At 47.5% G+C, this 17,553-nt stretch overlaps 1 protein-coding gene across 1 annotated transcript in view; it reads left to right on the plus strand.

Moving 5' to 3' along the window:
• Nucleotides 1–17,553, plus strand: part of C2CD3 (C2 calcium dependent domain containing 3) — an 81,415-nt gene that overhangs the window by 13,018 nt on the left and 50,844 nt on the right. The window contains exons 8-17 of the mRNA XM_015815486.1: nt 441–585; nt 1,148–1,317; nt 3,478–3,693; nt 4,825–4,937; nt 6,244–6,362; nt 8,701–8,823; nt 10,720–11,190; nt 13,010–13,161; nt 13,992–14,253; nt 16,970–17,116. Coding sequence (XP_015670972.1) covers nt 441–585; nt 1,148–1,317; nt 3,478–3,693; nt 4,825–4,937; nt 6,244–6,362; nt 8,701–8,823; nt 10,720–11,190; nt 13,010–13,161; nt 13,992–14,253; nt 16,970–17,116 — 1,918 coding nt within the window. The remainder of the gene's footprint in view (nt 1–440; nt 586–1,147; nt 1,318–3,477; nt 3,694–4,824; nt 4,938–6,243; nt 6,363–8,700; nt 8,824–10,719; nt 11,191–13,009; nt 13,162–13,991; nt 14,254–16,969; nt 17,117–17,553) is intronic.

Consider the following 17,553-nt stretch of genomic DNA (forward strand, 5'->3'; position numbering starts at 1 on the left):
CTCCCAGAATTCCTGAGCCAGCATGGGGGAACTATGGCCCCTTCATGACTCGTGGATTTCAACTCCCAGAATTCCTGAGCCAGCATGGGGGAACTATGGCCCCTTCATGACTCGCGGACTTCAACTCCCAGAATTCCTGAGCCAGCATGGGGGAACTATGGCCCCTTCATGACTCGCGGACTTCAACTCCCAGAATTCCTGAGCCAGCATGGGGGAACTATGGCCCCTTCATGCTCGCGGACTTCAACTCCCAGAATTCCTCAGCCAGTGTGCCTGGCTGAGGAATTCTGGAAGTCCACAAGTCATCAAAGGACCCAGTTTGAAGACCACTGCTTTAAAGAGTCACTAAATGAATGATTGTAACTTGAGGATCACCTAGAATACCGTACCAGCCTTTATAAGAAGTGCATCTGTGGAATTTTGTCTTCCTTTATCCGCAGTTCTGATTTATCTCCGGATCATCTTGCGGACGTGGCGGGCTCTCCTCCCGAGTCTCTTTCCCCCGCGAGTCACCTGTACGACAGTGAATTGAACGACCCTCACTACGACCAGAGTCTCTTGGAAAATCTGTTCTACGCAGCTCAGGTGAGTAGAAAAGGTGTGTGCACCAAGGTCCCCATAGTCATTTTCTTCTTCTTCTTCTTCTTCTTCTTCTTCTTCTTCTTCTTCTTCTTCTTCTTCTTCTTCTTCTTCTTCTTCTTCTTCTTCTTCTTTCTTCCTCCCTCCTCCCTCCTCCTCCTCCTCCTCCTTCTCCTTCTCCTCCTTCTCCTCCTCCTTCTCCTCCGCCTCCGCCACCACCACCACCACCACCCCCTTCTAGCACTGATGATGTTACTTAGCTGGGTCATGAAATGTCTGCAAGGAAACAACCAAGCTCAGAGAGCATCAAGAACCCCACAGTCGTCGTCGTCGTTGTCGTCGTCGTCGTCGTCCTCCTCCTCCTCCTCCTCCTCCTCCTCCTCCTCCTCCTCCTCCTCCTCCCCACACACACCCTTCTCCCTTCTAGCACTGATAATGTTCCCTAGCTGGGTCACAAAACCTCTGCAAGGAAGGAGACAAGCTTAGGGAGCACCAAGGACCCCACACCTTAGCCCTGAGCTACGAGTATTCCCTTGTAATGTTTGTTTTCCTTGATTATTTTCCTCAGAAATCTGACGGCAGTTTCAGTGACATGTTTAGTGACGAGGAGGAGGAGGTGGAGGCTGTTTCTTCTGGAAAACTAAGTCGGCCTCAGGGCACAAAGCTGCAGAGATCACCAAAGGCTTTAGAATCGAGTCCTCGCACGCGGAAAGGGAAGGCCTTGGAGACAAAAGCCAGGTAAAACCGTTGTTCTGGAATCTTCTTTCTGCCACGTGCAGCCTCTGATGATGTTCAGTTCAGGTCTCATCCTTTAACCCAGGGGTCTTCAAACTTGGCCCTTTTATGACTTGTGGACTTCAACTCCCAGAATTCCTCAGCCAGGCATGCTGGTTGAGGAATTCTGGGAGTCGAAGTCCACACCTTTTAAAATGGCCGAGGTTGAGAAACACCAGTTTAGCTCTTTCTGAGTTAGCATTATTTTCCTCACATTATGTCAGGGGTCTTCAAACTTGGCCCTTTTAGAACTTGGCCCTTTTAGAACTAGGCTAGTGTGCCTAGCTGAGGAATTCTGGGAGTTGAAGTCCAGGGGTGTTCAAACTTGGCCCTTTGATGACTTGTGGACTTCAAGTCCCAGAATTCCTCAGCCAGCGTGCCAGGCTGAGGAATTCTGGGAGTTGAAGTCCAGGGGTCTTCAAACTTGGCCCTTTGATGACTTGTGGACTTCAACTCCCAGAATTCCTCAGCCAGCGGGCCTAGCTGAGGAATTCTGGGAGTTGAAGTCCAGGGGTCTTCAAACTTGGCCCTTTTATGACTGGGAGTTGAAGTCCACAAGTCATAAAAGGGCCAGGATTGAAGACCCCTGCTTTAACCTGAACAATGCAGATTTTCAGTATACATCTCTGCTGGTCAGTAAAGGACACAATTTCTCCAGGACTCTCCTTTCTTCTCTTATCTGGAGCTGATAGCCAAATACAGTAGGTTGAAGTGCCTGTTTCGGTACAAAAAAATAGCATTTTGTGACAATACATAATAACAGAGTTGGAAGGGACCTTGGAGGTCTTCTAGGCCAACCCCCTGCTCAGGCAGGAAACCCTGTACCATTTCAGACAAATGGCTGTCCAGTCTCTTCTTAAAAACTTCCAGTGTTGGAGCATTCACCGCTTCTGGAGGCAGGTGGTTCCACTGGTTAATTGTTCTCACTGTCAGGAAGTTTCTCCTTAGTTCTAGGTTGCTTCTCTCCTTGATGAGTTTCCATCCGTTGCTTCTTGTCCTGCCTTCAGGGGCTTTGGAGAATAGCTTGACTCCCTCTTCTTTGGGACAGCCCCTGAGATATTGGAACGCTTTTATCATGTCCACCCTGGTCCTTCTTTTTACTAAACAGAATATCAGAGTTGGAAGGGACTTTAGAGGTCATCTAGTCCAACCCCCTGCTCAGGCAGGGAAAAAATGTACCATTTCACACAAATGGCTGTCCAATCTCTTCTTAAAACCCTCCGGCAATGGAGAATTCACAACTTCTAGCAGCATGGAAAATAACACGATACCTTTCTTTGGGTGTCTTTTTTAATAAATAAGTTGAATTTAAGGGGCCACTTCCACCAATGAGTGATGCTCCGGTTGCAAGTGTGAAACTGGTCATAAGATGGATAGATTATATTCAGAGAAAATATGAAATGAACAATTACCATATAGCTTTTGATTAATTATGGTTACTTATAAATATTTTTTATATATAAGTTAAAAATATAGTTCATAGTTAAGGTGATTGTATGTTAGAGTTAAAGTAGGTTTATACTTGTTTATATTATGGTTGGGTTGTTTGGGTTAAATTTGGATTATTATATGTTTAATCCTGTACTCAGCTCTGGGACGTCGGGGGGGGAGGGGGAAGGGGATTAGGGGATTAAAATTATAAAAATTGATGTATTTAGATGTTATAGGTGAATAATAATTGTATTGAAAAAAGGAGATGCTCGGCTGGCACCCCAAACTGCACTCGAAGAGGCGGTTAAGAAGGGAGAAGGGATGTAGTTAGGTGGAAAGGAGGAAGGTGGAGAGGTTGTGGGAACAGAGGGAGGAAGGACAAGAAAGTGGAGCGTCTCCGAAAAGGTATTGATCTGGATTATTTTTTTTATTGTTTGTATATATAAATGCATCATATATATATTTGTTGTTTAATTACAAAAATTAATAAAACTTAATTTTTTTAAAAAAAAAAGTCACCTTTTTCAGTGCCGTTCTAATTTCGAACGGTCACTAAACAGACTGTGGTAATTCGAGGACCACCTGTAATACACCTGGTGATGCACGCAAGCATTTTAATTACAACAAGACCTCGGAGTTGTTTTAAGGCTGTTTCACTTAAACGTTTCTTCAGTCCCTTGTTTCTCTTTGCAGCCGTTCCCCTCCTCATCCGTCGCTCACCGAGTCCACAGATGAAATCCAAGCTGTCAATTTGAGCCTGGACAGACTGGCCTTGTTGGGCCGGATCCGCCTAGCCCGAGTGGTGATTGACAGCTTAAGAGGGGTCCCGCCAGAGGACAGCGCTCAGAGTACCCCCAATCCGAAGAGCCCCAGTGGGAAACCACCCAGGCCAGCTTTGGCTAAGAGAAGGTGAGAGTTTTAATCCGCCCTGTAAACTTGCCCACGTCACTAGACCTCATGGGAATTGCTCTTTTAATCGGAGAGCAGAGGCTTCTACAAATGATAAGGTGGGGGGGCAGGTCTCTTCCAAAGATCATTTTTAAGGTGGAAGTTCGGTCTAGTGGGGAAGACACCAGGGTAGAAACCAGGAGACGTGAGTTCTAGTTGCACCTTAGTCATGAAAGCGGCTGGGTGAATTTGGGCCAATCACCAGGAGACGGTGAGTTCTAGTCCTGCCTTAGACATGAAAGCCAACAATAACTTTAGGCCAATCACCAGGGGATGGTGAGTTCTAGTCCTGCCTTAGGCATGAAAGCCAGCTGAATGACTTTGGGCCAATCACCAGGAGACGGTGAGTTCTAGTCCTGCCTTAGGTATGAAAGCTGACTGGATGACTTTGGGCCAATCACCAGGAGATGGTGAGTTCTAGTTCCGCCTTAGGCATGAAAGGCGATTGGGTGACTTTAGGCCAGTGATGGTGAACCTTTTAGAGACAGAGTGCCCAAAAACCACCCCCCACTCCTGTCCCTGCTCCGCCGTGCCCGCTGGACCACCCACCACCTCCATGGCCCGCCACAGACCACCCAGGTAGCCCAGCAGCGCCATGGTGGCCATGCCCTCCACCCGTACCCTGCAGCATTATCTGCGCGCGATGGGGTGCAAGGGCGGAGTCTTGCCCCCGCTGCCCGGCTACCATGTCCTTGGCTGGCAGCATTGTGTGGGCCGTGCCCGGGGGCCGTGCCCGGAGGGCTGCTGATGAGGGGGCCGTGGGAGGAGGCGAGGCTGGGGTGACAGTGCGTGTGCCCACAGAGAGGGCTCCGAGTGCTGCCTCTGGCACGTGTGCCATAGGATCGCCACCACTGCTTTAGGCCAATCACCAGGAGACGGTGAGTTCTAGTCCCGCCTTACGCACGAAAGCCAACTGGGTGACTTTGGGACAGTCCCTCTCTCTTAGCCCAGTCCACCTCACAGGATTGTTGTTTATGTGCATCATGAATTAAGGAACGGATTAAGTCTCCCAAAGTTTTGTCAAGTCTTATTAAAAACACTGAAGGTCGTTGAACTGCCTCCATTTATTTCCACAATGTCTTCTCCGCCTAGGACGCTCTTTGTCGAGTATCACTTTCCAGTGGGAACTTCAAAAAATGGGATAGGCCAGACAGCCGTAACTACGGAGATTGTTCGGGTGGCTTCCAGTAGATTCTCAGCAGACGGTAAGACTTGAGTGGGCAGGCCACCATTTTTCCCATAATCCCGCGTTGGATCGAGCGGAGCCGGTTGTTCCATTGTCCACAGCGACCGTGACTGCCCTTTTAGAGATCCTGAAACTGAGCAAGTATTTAAAGAAATGTTTTCATTGCCGGAATTTAAATATAGATGGTCTTCCAACGGAGACGACAATTTCCATTGCTGAGCAAGGCTGTGTTAAGTTGTTGTGGTTGTTAGTTGCGAAGTCGTGTCCGACCCATTGCCGCCCCATGGACAACGTTCCTCCAGGCCTTCCTGTCCTCTACCATCTTCTGGAGTCCATTGAAGCTCACGCCTCCTGCTTCAGTGACTCCATCCAGCCACCTCCTTCTCTGTCGTCCCCTTCTTCTCTTGCCCTCCATCTTTCCCAGATTTAGGCCCTTCTCCAGGGAGTCCTTCCTGCTCATTAGCTGGCCAAAGTCCTAGAGTTTCATCTTCAGGATCTGGCCTTCTAAAGAGCAGTCGGGGTTGATCTCTTCTAGGACTGACCGGTTGGATCATTGGATCGCCTTGCAGTCCAGGGGACTCGCAGGAGTCTTCTCCAGCACCAGAGTTCAAAGGCCTCCATTCTTTGGCGCTCAGCCTTTCTTACGGTCCAACTTTCACAGCCATACGTTGCAACTGGGAAAACCATGGCCTTGACTCTACGCACTTTTGTTGGCAGGGTGATGTCTCTGCTTTTGAGTATGCTGTCTAGATTTGCCATAGCTTTCCTCCCCAGGAGCAAGCATCTTCTAATTTCTTGGCTGCAGTCCCCATCTGCGGTGATCTTGGAGCCCAGGAAGATAAAATCTGCCACTACCTCCATTTCTTCCCCATCTATTTGCCAGGAATTGAGAGTGATCTTGGTTTTCTTAATGTTGAGTTTCAAACCAACTTTTGCACTCTCTTTGAGAAGCGTGGATGTTTTATTGCCAAAACTAGGTAACATCATCGGCGCCAGTCGATGTGGTAAGGGAGCCCTGCCCAATTTTTACCACCATTTCTGCCACACGTCAATGAAGATTCTCAGTTATCCACGGCTGCATCAAAAGTGCTGTTTTATTTTGAGAAGGCAGCTGGACTGATTTATTTAATTTTGGGGGGGAAAAACAAACTGCAAATTGAGAATGTATCTCTATCCTGGGTCTATCCTGATTGCTCTTTTCTTTTCTTTTTTTTAATACCACTGCAGACATCCTAGATTCTTTCTTGAGTCTTCTTCTACCGAACCCTTGAAATGTTGACTTAGGAAATGCTTTTTCTACCATTTCTGTTTTGTTGTGTCTGCAGGGGTGAAGTTTCAACAACGCCACGTGTTCCCTGTCCACTTCAGTGGCTCCATGATCACCCATTGGTGGAAGTCGCCCCTCGAATTTAACTTGTTTTTGAAAAAAGGCACCCAAAGGAAGGTACAGTCATTTTCCATATTCTCCTCCTGGAGGAAAAGTAACTAAAGATTTGTTACACGGAAGGGAAGTGGATTTATTTTATGATTCATCGCAGGGCAGGACCAAAACCCCGATGGGTTAAACCAGGGGTCTTCCAACTTGGCCCTTTGATGACTTGTGGACTTCAACTCCCAGAATTCCTCAGCCAGGCACGCGTGCCTGGCTGAGGAATTCTGGGAGTTGAAGTCCACAAGTCCTCAAAGGGCCAAGTTGGAAGACCCCTGGCTGAAAACAACACAGAATTATTAGTTCGGCAACATCAGTCTTTCTGCATCTTGATATCTTGAAGGCAGGTGGCCCAAACTGACTATAATAGATATTATTTGTGTGAGGTTTTTTTAGCGTGCGCCTTTCACGTCACACTTCCTCGTGTTTTATCCTGCGTTTTGATTCGTTTTTGATAGCTATTTCAGCACTGTTGACTTGTAAAAGTGGGATGAAAAAGTTCTCAAATCATCATCAAATCTTTACTCGTTCGTAGACCAGTGTGTAGAGGACAGACACTGCAATTAATCAGAATAAAATGCAAAAGAAAGGATGTGTGCGTGTGCGTGTGCGTATACATACACATATATTAATACACCCATCCACACCTACACTGAAAAACATGACTTTTCACATTTATGACTTGCAGCATCCCCAGGGTCAAGTGATCAAAATTCAAAGGCTTGGCAACTGACTCATATTTATGACGGTCGCAGTGTCCTGGGGTCATGTGATCCCCTTTTGCGACCTTCTGACAAGCAAAGTCAATGGGGAAGGCCAAATTCACTTAACAGCCATGTTACTGACTTAACAACTGCCGTGATTCACTTAACAACACAGGCAAGAATATAAAATGGGGCAAAATCCACTTAACAAATGTCTCACTTAGCAACATTAATATATGTGTGTGTGTATGTATATATGCATGCATATCTATCATCTATCTATCTATCTATCTATCTCTTATCTATCTGTGTATATATATATCTGTATCTATATCTATCTATCTACATTCACCTATCTCTATCTCTCTATCTCTATCCGTCTCTCTGTGTCTGTCTGTCTGTCCGTCTGTCTGTCTTTCTGTACCTATCTATCTGTCTGTCTGTCTATCTAATCTATCTATCTATCTATCTATCTATCTATCTATCTATCTATCTATCTATCTATCTATCTATCTATCTATCTATCTATGTCTGCCTATCTGTCTGTCTATCTATCTATCTATCTATCTATCTATCTATCTATCTATCTATCTATCTATCTATCTATCTATCTATCTATGCCTATCTATCTGTCTATCTGTCTATCTATCTATCTATTTATCTATCTATCTATCTATCTATCTATCTATCTATCTATCTATCTATCTATCTATCTATGTCTGCCTATCTGTCTGTCTGTCTATCTATCTATCTATCTATCTATCTATCTATCTATCTATCTATCTATCTATCTATCTCTGCCTATCTATCTGTCTGTCTATCTATCTATCTATCTATCTATCTATCTATCTATGTCTGCCTATCTATCTGTCTGTCTGTCTATCTATCTATCTATCTATCTATCTATCTATCTATCTATCTATGCCTGTCTATCTGTCTATCTATCTATCTATCTATCTATCTATCTATCTATCTATCTATCTATCTATCTATCTATCTATCTATCTATCTATCTATGCCTGTCTATCTGTCTATCTATCTATCTATCTATCTATCTATCTATCTATCTATCTATCTATCTATCTATCTATCAACACACACGCATACATACATACATACATGCATGCATGCATGAGTGCACGCACATACACATATTCTAAAATATCTAAGGGGGTTAGAATCAATCCTACAGTGTAAAGTGTAGACTTTTGAGCAGTACCTGGCCCTAGACAGGGAGATGGAGTCGGACTGATCTGATACTAACATTTTAAGATAAAAACGAATTAGAACGGCCAGGGTATTTAATAAAAAGTGCAAATGACAACTCCTGGCGTGCAGATAAATATTCTCAAATATTTATCGACTCTGCTGCGTGATGCCTTTGACACTAAATTCTACTATCCAGCATTGATCATGTTTTTTGCCAGCGGTTGGGCGCTAAGTTTCAACTGCGCCTTGCGGTTTAGGAGTCCCTCGGCTAAGTATTCTAACCGGGATCACCCCAATAAACACTACAGAGTTTATGCTGTGTGTGCGCACCCTCTCAATAGACGCAGCACAGAATAGAGAATTCTGTGCAATAGGGATTGTGTAGCACCCGCAAGAGAACTGTGCAGAATGCACGTGATTGCTCTCATTGTGACCTTCAGCCAGCGTTGATCGGCACGGCAGCCTTTCCCCTGCGCGATGTTCTTCGGTCCGAGGATTTATTCGTCAGCCGTGAATTGCCGGTGAAAGAAAACGGCGTCCCAGGCCAATCGGGGCCTTTACAGGTATAGAATTTGCTTCTGACTTTTTAAAATTTCTAAAATCCCAGGCAATAACCCTCGTTTCGTCGTTCCACATTTGGATAGCATTGTTCATGGGTGGAAGAGCACGTGAGGGTGTGATTGCACAACCCACTTGTGGAAGATTGGTCCCTAAAGCCACGGGTGGGTCATTTTTTTCACAAGTTTGACATGTCTGCTCTAAAAGAAGGCAAATGAGCAGCTGTCTGCAAGGAGTATAAATCCTTCCACTCCCCACCATCCAGTCAGAGCAGACTACCTGTAGTTAGCACTGCCTTATCCAGGCCCTCTACGTAAGGCAGCCATTGTGCTGAAGCCATCTTTGGGCCGGCCGTTTTGAGGGGCACCATGGTTCCCCAGCAGAACAAAAAGCCCAGATTCGATTGTTGCCATCTCCTGATCAAATCAAGTAACAGATAATGAGGAAGAGGTATTTGTCTATCCCAAAGGTGCTTTTTTCAAGAGGCAAGTGGATTTTCTGGTTTTTTTGGTGAAGATGTTTTGCTTCTCATCCAAGAAGCTTCTTCAGCTCTGACTGGATGGTGGAAGATGGAAGGATTTATACTCCTTGAAGAAAAACTGGTCATTTGCATCCTTTTAGAGGGTCATTGAGGCCACTTGGAGGTCTGTCTGTGTCCTCAGGGTCACCTATCTATCTCCATTCTGCAACACAATCCTTTCAGCAGTTCCAAGAAGGCTCCACACCCATTTGCACCACTCAGGTGACCCTGAGGACACAGACAAACCTCCAGGTGGCCTCAACGACTCTCTAAAAGAATGCAAATGACCAGCTGTCTGAAAGAAGCATAAATCCTTCCATTTCCCCACCATCCAGTCAGAGCAGATGGTGAAGATGAGAAGCGAAACGTCTTCAAAGAAAAAACAAGAAAGTCCAGTTGCCTCCTGAAAAAGCACCTTTGGGTTTTTCCTTGAAGACGTTTCGCTTCTCCTCCCAGAAGCTTCTTCAACTCTGAGTGGATGGTGGGGAGTGGAAGGATTTATACTCCTTGCAGACAGCTGGTCGTTTGCATCCTTTTAGCGAGTCATTGAGGCCACTTGGAGGTTTGTCTGTGTCCTCGGGTCAACTGAGTGGTGCAAATGGGTGTGGAGCCTTCTTGGAACTGTGAAAGGACTGTGTTGTAGACTGGTTATAGACAGACCACCCATTTGCACCACTCAGGTGACCCTGAGGACACAGATAAGCCTCCAAGTGGCCTCAACGACTCTCTAAAACAGTGGTTCTCAACCTGTGGGTCGGGACCCCATTTGGGGTCGATCGACCATTTCACGGGGGTCACCAAGCAAGGCTGTCTGCCATTTTTTTTGTCCGCCATTTTTTCCCCCTTTTCCGGTGGGTGCCTTACCTCCCTTGGGCTGGGCCAGCTGGTGGTCGGCCTGCTCCGTCTCTGCCGCTTGCCAGCTACGCCTCGGCCGGCGCAGGGGGCAGAACCACGCATGTGCGGCGCTCCCGGGCAGGGAAAGTCCTCGACTTACGACCGGTTGGGTAGTCCTCGACTTACGACCGGTTTAGTTCTCGACTTACAACCGGTTTAGTCCTCGACTTACAACCGGTTGGGGTCGCGGCATTAAAAAGGTTGAGAACCACTGCTCTAAAAGGAGGCAAATGACCAGTTTTTCTGCAAGGAGTATAAATCCTTCCATTCCCCACCATGCAGTCAGAACTGAAGAAGCTTCTTGGATGAGAAGCGAAACGTCTTCAAAGAAAAACAAGGAAGTCCAGTGGCCTCCTGAAAAAGCATCTTTGGGACAACCAGGACCGGGAGGACGGAGAATCTCCATAGACGTTTAGAAGTTGGGTGGTAACGGGCCAGGGCTCCCTCATCCTCTTAACGGCGGTGTCTCTTAACTTCCACGTAATAGGTGTCTGTGGAGCTTGTCGTGGCCAACAAAGACGTCTCCAACATCAAAGCAAGCAGCGCATCGCCCAGAGCCCCCGTCGGTGCCGTCAGGAGCCACGGCGCCATTTTGCAGGAGGCCGAAAGCAGCCCCTCTCCCTCTACCAGAAGCCCTCAACGGAGCCGCCAGATCCCAGCGAGAAGCGAAGATCCTTTGCCAGCCGCTTCTCCGAGGTCCCCCAAGGACGCGGGTCGGCAGCCGGTCCCTCCGCCCGTCTCCCGCAACCTCCTGACGCAGATGAGCCCCTCGGGAGAGGAAGGGACGCTGCTGCACGTCCTCCTGATGGTCTCGGAAGGGCAGATCACTCTCCCTCCCAACGGGGGGCTGGACCTCGCTTGCAACCTGTACTTAATCTGCAAGCTCTTCAGCACCGAAGAGGCCACCAGGTCTGCTGTCGTGTGGGGGACCCCGCGGCCCACCTTCCATTTTTCTCAGGCAAGTCACGGCAACGTCCGTGGGCGTGGGTTGGGCATAGACGCGGGTCTCCCGTTGTCCGTTGTCCGTTGTCTCCTTACCACGAGTCGAGGAGCGGGAGTCTGTTGTCTCTTCACGTGTAAATTTAATAATAATAATAATAATAATAATAATAATAATAATAATAATAATAATAATAATAATAATAATAATAATAATATGTAGGGGTGTAGGTCTATACATATGTTGTGTATAGTATGTATATGTCGTATATAGTATGTTTAGGCGTGTGTCGTGTATGTGTTCACTTTGAGAGCGGGCCACTACATTGCATTTTTGATGTGTGTCGTTGTGCCCACAGTAAAAAATGACAATAAAGGTTACCTTATCTATATAAGATGATGATGATGATGATGATGATGATGATGATGATGATGATGATGATGATGATGATGATGATAATAATTATTATTATTATTCGCCATTAGTCAATTGCAAAAGGCGGCCTTACTAGGAACCGCTTCCATCCTGCGACGAGATCTGTAATAACATCAAACATCCACATCTGCCTATCCCAGGTCCTTGGGAAGGACTCGATAGGTAGACAAAATGCCAAATCCAGTCTGAACATCTGGCTGACTGTGCGATGATCAGTAATAATAATAATAATAATAATAATAATAATAATAATAATAATAATAATAATAATAAAGTTGGAAGGGACCTTGGAGGTCATCTAGTCCAAGCCCCTGAGCAAGCAGGAACCCTACACCATTTCAGACAAATGGCTGTCCAGTCTCTTAAAAGCTTCCACTGTTCGAGCATCTACAGCTTCTGGAGGTTCCACTGGTTAATTGTTCTCGCTGTCAGGAAGTTTCTTCTTAATTCCAGGTTGCTTCTCTCCTTGATCAGTTTCCATCCGTTGCTTCTTGTCCTGCCTTCAGGCACCTTGGAGAATAGCTTGACTCCCTCTTCTTTGGGGCAGCCCCTGAGATACTGGAAGGCTGCTGTCATGTCCCCCCTCGTCCTTCTCTTCGTTAAACTAGACATACCCAATTCCAGCAACCTTTCCTTATATGTTTTAGCCTCCAGTCCCCTGATCATCTTTGTTGCTCTTCTCTGCACTCTTTCTAGAGTCTCAACATCTTTTTTACATCGTGGTGACCAAAACTGGATGCAGTGTTCCAAGTGTGGCCTTACCAAGGCCTTGTAAAGTGGTATTAATACTTCACGTGATCTTGATTCTCTCCCTCTGTTAATGCAGCCTAGAATTGTGTTGGCTTTTTTAGCAGCTGCAGCACACGGCTGGCTCCTATTTAAGGGATTGTCCACTAGGACTCCGAGATCCCTCTCACAGTTGCTACTATTGGGCAAGGTACCCCCTATACTATACCTGTACATTTGGTTTTTCTTGCCTAAATGTAGAACCTTACTTTTTTCACCCTTGAATTTCATTTTGTTAGATAGCGCCCAGTGTTCAAGTCTATGATATGTTCAAGTTCAACATATCCTAGTCCAGGGGTAGGCAACCTGGGCTCTTTTATGACTTGTGGACTTCAACTCCCAGAATTCCTGAGCCAGCCATGCTGAGGGAAAAGAGAGAGGTTTCCAAGCTGAGCAACGCTAGCTCAGGAATTCTGGGAGTTGAAGTCCACGAGTCATGAAGGGGCCATAGTTCCCCCATGCTGGCTCAGGAATTCTGGGAGTTGAAGTCCACGAGTCATAAAAGAGCCAAGGTTGCCTACCCCTGTCCTAGGGGATATGTTGTTGAGGGATTATGTTGCCTGGCCTTCCTCAGGATTTGTAAGCTGCTCCGCTAATGGTCCAATCCTCCCTCTAGATTACCCCCGTTGCGTTGACATCGAAACATCTGGAGCGGCTGAAGAACAACGTCATGGTGATTGAGGTGTGGAATAAGGTGCTCAGCCCGGGAGGGGACCGGCTGCTGGGACTGGCCAAGCTTCCCCTGCATCAGTTCTACGTTTCGTTCAGGTAAGCATCTTCATTGGCTCCCCAGGGACAGGGGTAGGCAACCTGGGCTCTTTTATGACTCATGGACTTCAACTCCCAGAATTCCTGAGTCAGCTATGCTGAGTCAGCTATGCTATTGGAAGGCTGCTATCATGTCCCCCCTCGTCCTTCTCTTCGTTAAACGCGACATTCCCAATTCCAGCAACCGTTCCTTGTATGTTTTAGCCTCCAGTCCCCTGATCATCTTTGTTGCTCTTCTCTGCACTCTTTCCAGTGATTCACTTAACAACTGAGGCAAGAAAGGTCGTCAAACGGAGCAAACTTTAACTTAACAAATCTCTCACTTAGGAACAGAGAATCTGGGTTCCACTGGGGTTGTAAGACGAGGACTGTCTGTAGAGCAGGGGTCTCCAAACTTGAGCATTTTAAGATTTGTAGACTTCAACTCCCAGAATTCCTCAGCCAGCCCTGAGGAATTCTGGGAGTTGAAGTCCACCAGCCTTAAAGCAGCCCGGTTTGGCTGCCTGAGGAATTCTGGGAGATGGTCCACAAGTCTTAAAGCAGCCCAGTTTGGCTGGCTCAGGAATTCTGGGAGTTGAAGTCCACCAGTCTTAAAGTGGACAAGTTTAGCTGGCTGAGGAATTCTGGGAGTTGAAGTCCACCAGTCTTAAAGCGGCCCGGTTTGGCTGGCTGAGGAATTCTGGGAGTTGAAGTCCACCAGTCTTAAAGCGGCCCGGTTTGGCTGGCTGAGGAATTCTGGGAGTTGAAGTCCACCAGTCTTAAAGCAGCCCTGATGTACAGGAATCTGGCAAGCCAGGCCTTCTGATGGCTTCTGTCTCATCCCCCTGCAGAGACACCAAGGTTTCCAGCCTGCTGCTTCAGGCTCAGTATCCAGTGCTGGCAGTGGATGGCTCCGTGGACGTGGTCGACGTCTTCTCCGGTCAAAAGAACGGGACCCTGAAGACCACCTTAGCCATGGGTTCATCTGATCAGGTCTTGGCGCTGCAGAGAATCAAGAAGGAAGAAGGGACGGCATCTCCAGCCGTGCCGCGCCCACCCCATGCCCTGGACCCCTTCCCTGCAGCCTCCACTAAGGTGCGTCCACACCTGAGTGTTTCTATTTACAGTCGTGGCCAAAATTGTGGAAACCTTTTGGGAAAAGTGTCCAGTAGAAATGCCCCCTTTGGTTAAGTTTCCACCCATTTTTTCTTCTAATTTCTTTATAACTGTAGTCTTGTTCACTTAATAATACTATTTTGCATCGCTTTCTGGGCCACCAGTCAACTCTTTGCACGGTGACTTTAATTTTATTACATTTTACAAGCTCCCTAAATGAAAGAACACAAAAAAACCCAACCAACTTGATAGCCATCACATAACACCCTGACAAATGTCCTCCTCTCGGCTTCAATACGTGACATCAATAACTGGATCCCCCTGTGATCTGATTGGCTCATGGCCAAAACAAGACGACACCCGATTGGCTCTCTTAAACACTCATGCTCATTGGCTACAATCAGATGAAGGAAAGCTACCCGAGATCAACCTGAGCAAGTTGTGCTTCCTTTTTCTGGTTATTTGGCTATACCTTTTCATAGAATACAGTACAGATAATTGAACAAACTATGTTGCATTACATTCTTGATTATATTATCTTTCCATTGATATATAATTTTACGGTACTACTCCAAAACAAAAAGTGGTGTTATTAGCCACCAAACCTCAAAAATACACTTTTTCCCAAAAGGTTTCCACAATTTTGGCCGCTACTGTATTTCCCCCAAAGTTTCAAGTGGCATGCATACTATTCTTCTTTTTTTTTAATCAGTTAGAGCAGTGATGGCGAACCTTTTAAAGACCGAGTGCCCAAACTGCAACCCAAAACCCACTTATGCATCGTCGGGTGCCGGGTGGGTGTGGCCCATTGGGTGGGTGTGGCCCATTGGGTGGGTGTGGCCCATTGGGTGGGCGTGGCTGTGGTGGTAGCGGCAGACTGGGTGGGACTAAAAAGTTCAATCAATCAATTCCAACTTTGCAAGATCTTTTTTTTCCCCACGAGAAGTTGAAATTGACTGATTGAACCTTTTTTTTTTTTTTTTGCACAAGGCGATGAAGCCCTAAAGCGAAAAGGTTTTATAAAACCCAGCTGAAGGCCCAGGACTGGGGCGACGGTGCGCGTACCCACAGAGAGGGCTCTGAGTGCCGCCTCTGGCACCCGTGCCATAGGTTCGCCACCACTGAGTTAGAGAAAGAAAAGGCGTGAAAGAGTGTGATTTGACGGAGAGTTCTTGAACCTGGAGATTGGCCAGTTCTAATCCAGCGATGATTAGATGACATGCATAGCTAACATCATGAGTGAGAGAAGGGAGGAGGAGGAGGAGGAGGAGGAGGAGGAGGAGGAGGAGGAGGAGGAGGAGGAGAAGAAGAAGAACTCTGGGGCCCTTGTTGCTCTCTGAACTTGGCAGTTTTCTTGCAGACGTTTCGTGACCTAGCTAGGTAACATCATCAGTGCTAAGAGGATGGGGTTTGTGGAGGAGCAGGAGGAGCTGGAAGATGACTGCAGGGTCCTTGGGGCTCTCTGAGCTTGGCAGTTTTCTTGCAGATGCTGGATGACCCAGCTAGGTGACATCATCAGTGCTAGAAGGGGGTGCAGTCGGAGGAGGAGGATTATGGGGTCCTTGGTGCTCTCTGAGCTTGGTTGTTTTCTTGCAGACGTTTCATGACCCAGCTAGGTGACATCATCAGTGCTAGAAGGGGGTAGAGTTGGAGGAGGAGGATTATGGGGTCCTTGGTGCTCTCTCAGCTTGGCAGTTTCCTTGCTGACGTTTCATGACCCTACTAGGTGACATCATCAGTGCTAGAAGAGAGTGGGGTTTGTAGAAGAGGAGGAGGAGGAGGAAGATTGGTGATAGACAACTGTGGGGTCCTTGGTGCTCTCTGAGCTGGGTGGTTTTCTTGCAGACATTTCATGACCCAACTAGGTAACATCATCAGTGCTAGAAGGGAGGAGGAGGGAGGGAGGGAGGGAGGGAGGGAGGGAGGGAGGGAAGGAAGGAAGGAAGGAAAGAAGGAAGGAAGGAAGGAAGGAAGGAAGGAAGGAAGGTGGGGTCCTTGACGCTCTCTGAGCTGGGTGGTTTCCTTGCAGACATTTCATTACCCAACTAGGTAACATCATCAATGTTAGAAGGGTTTGCTGTCTGTTTACATACTAGCGGCTTGCCCTGTTAGCAATTTTATGTACAAGTTTAGTGACTGTTCAAAGTTACAACGCCACTGATAAAAGGGACATGACCGTTTCCCACCCTTAACGGCCATTGCAGCACGATCAAGGTCACGTGGTAAACATTCAGACTCTTGGCAACTAACTGACTCATACTTACGACGGTTGCAGCCTCCCAGCTGCACCTGATCCCCTTTTGCCACCGTCCGGGCAAGCAAAGCGAACGGGGAAACCCGTTCCAGTTAACGACCCCGTCGCTAACTTCACAACTGCATCGCTTCCCATAACAGCTGTTGGCAAGGAAGGTCGTAAAACGGGGCAAAGCTCGCTTAACGACTGTCTTGCTCAGCAGCGGGAAATCCGGGCTCCCGTGCGGTCGTAAGTCAAGGACTGCCTCCAAGCTTTTTCCCAGAGGCCCAGCCTTGAAGGATGTGGCCTCAAATGGGAGAAATATAAGGCTGGGAGAATTTCTGGGAGGGGGGGGGACATCCGAGCGGCTTGCTCGTTTTACGTCCGGTATGCGAGGTCGCTTCTTTGAGACGAAGTCTAATCGATGTCCTTCCCTCCCTTCCTTTTTTTTGTCTTCTCCAGCTGCCCAGCAGGGGAAAGGAAGGCCTGGTGGAACACACCTTTGAGGTCCACATTGAGGGGCTCCAAGGCCTGACGCCCCTCCAGTCCACCGTCTGGGGAGAAGCAGACTGTTACGTCCAGTACCACTTTCCTGCTCCGGGTTCAGAGTCCGACGCGCTCCGGGAAGCAGGGCTAAGCGGGAAGGGTGAGTTTCTTACGAAAAGCTCCTTTCAGACGGGCTCCCCCCCCCCCCCCGGTTCCCTTTGCTCCTTGACAGTAATGGCAACAAGAGCCTAACCGAAGAAGCACCGAGGATCCTCCCAGCAACCCTGGCAGTTGTGTGGAAACAGAAAGCAAACTCTACTCCGTGCTAACACTGATGGTGTTCCCTAGTTGGGTCAGGAAACGTCTGTAAGCAAAGTGCCAAGCTCAGAAAGCACCAGGGACCCCACAGTTGCCATCCTCCTCCTCTTCCTCCTCCTCCTCCTCTTCCTCCTCCTCCTCCTCCTCCTCCTCCTCCTCCTCCTCCTCCTCCCTTCTAGCACTGACGATGTTCCCTAGTTGGATCATGAAACGTCTGCAAGGAAACCACCCAGCTCAGAGAGCACCAAGGATCCCACAGT

Source organism: Protobothrops mucrosquamatus, unplaced genomic scaffold (genome assembly GCF_001527695.2).
Source record: "Protobothrops mucrosquamatus isolate PMUCROS unplaced genomic scaffold, P.Mucros_1.0 scaffold344, whole genome shotgun sequence".
Taxonomy (NCBI): domain Eukaryota; kingdom Metazoa; phylum Chordata; class Lepidosauria; order Squamata; family Viperidae; genus Protobothrops; species Protobothrops mucrosquamatus.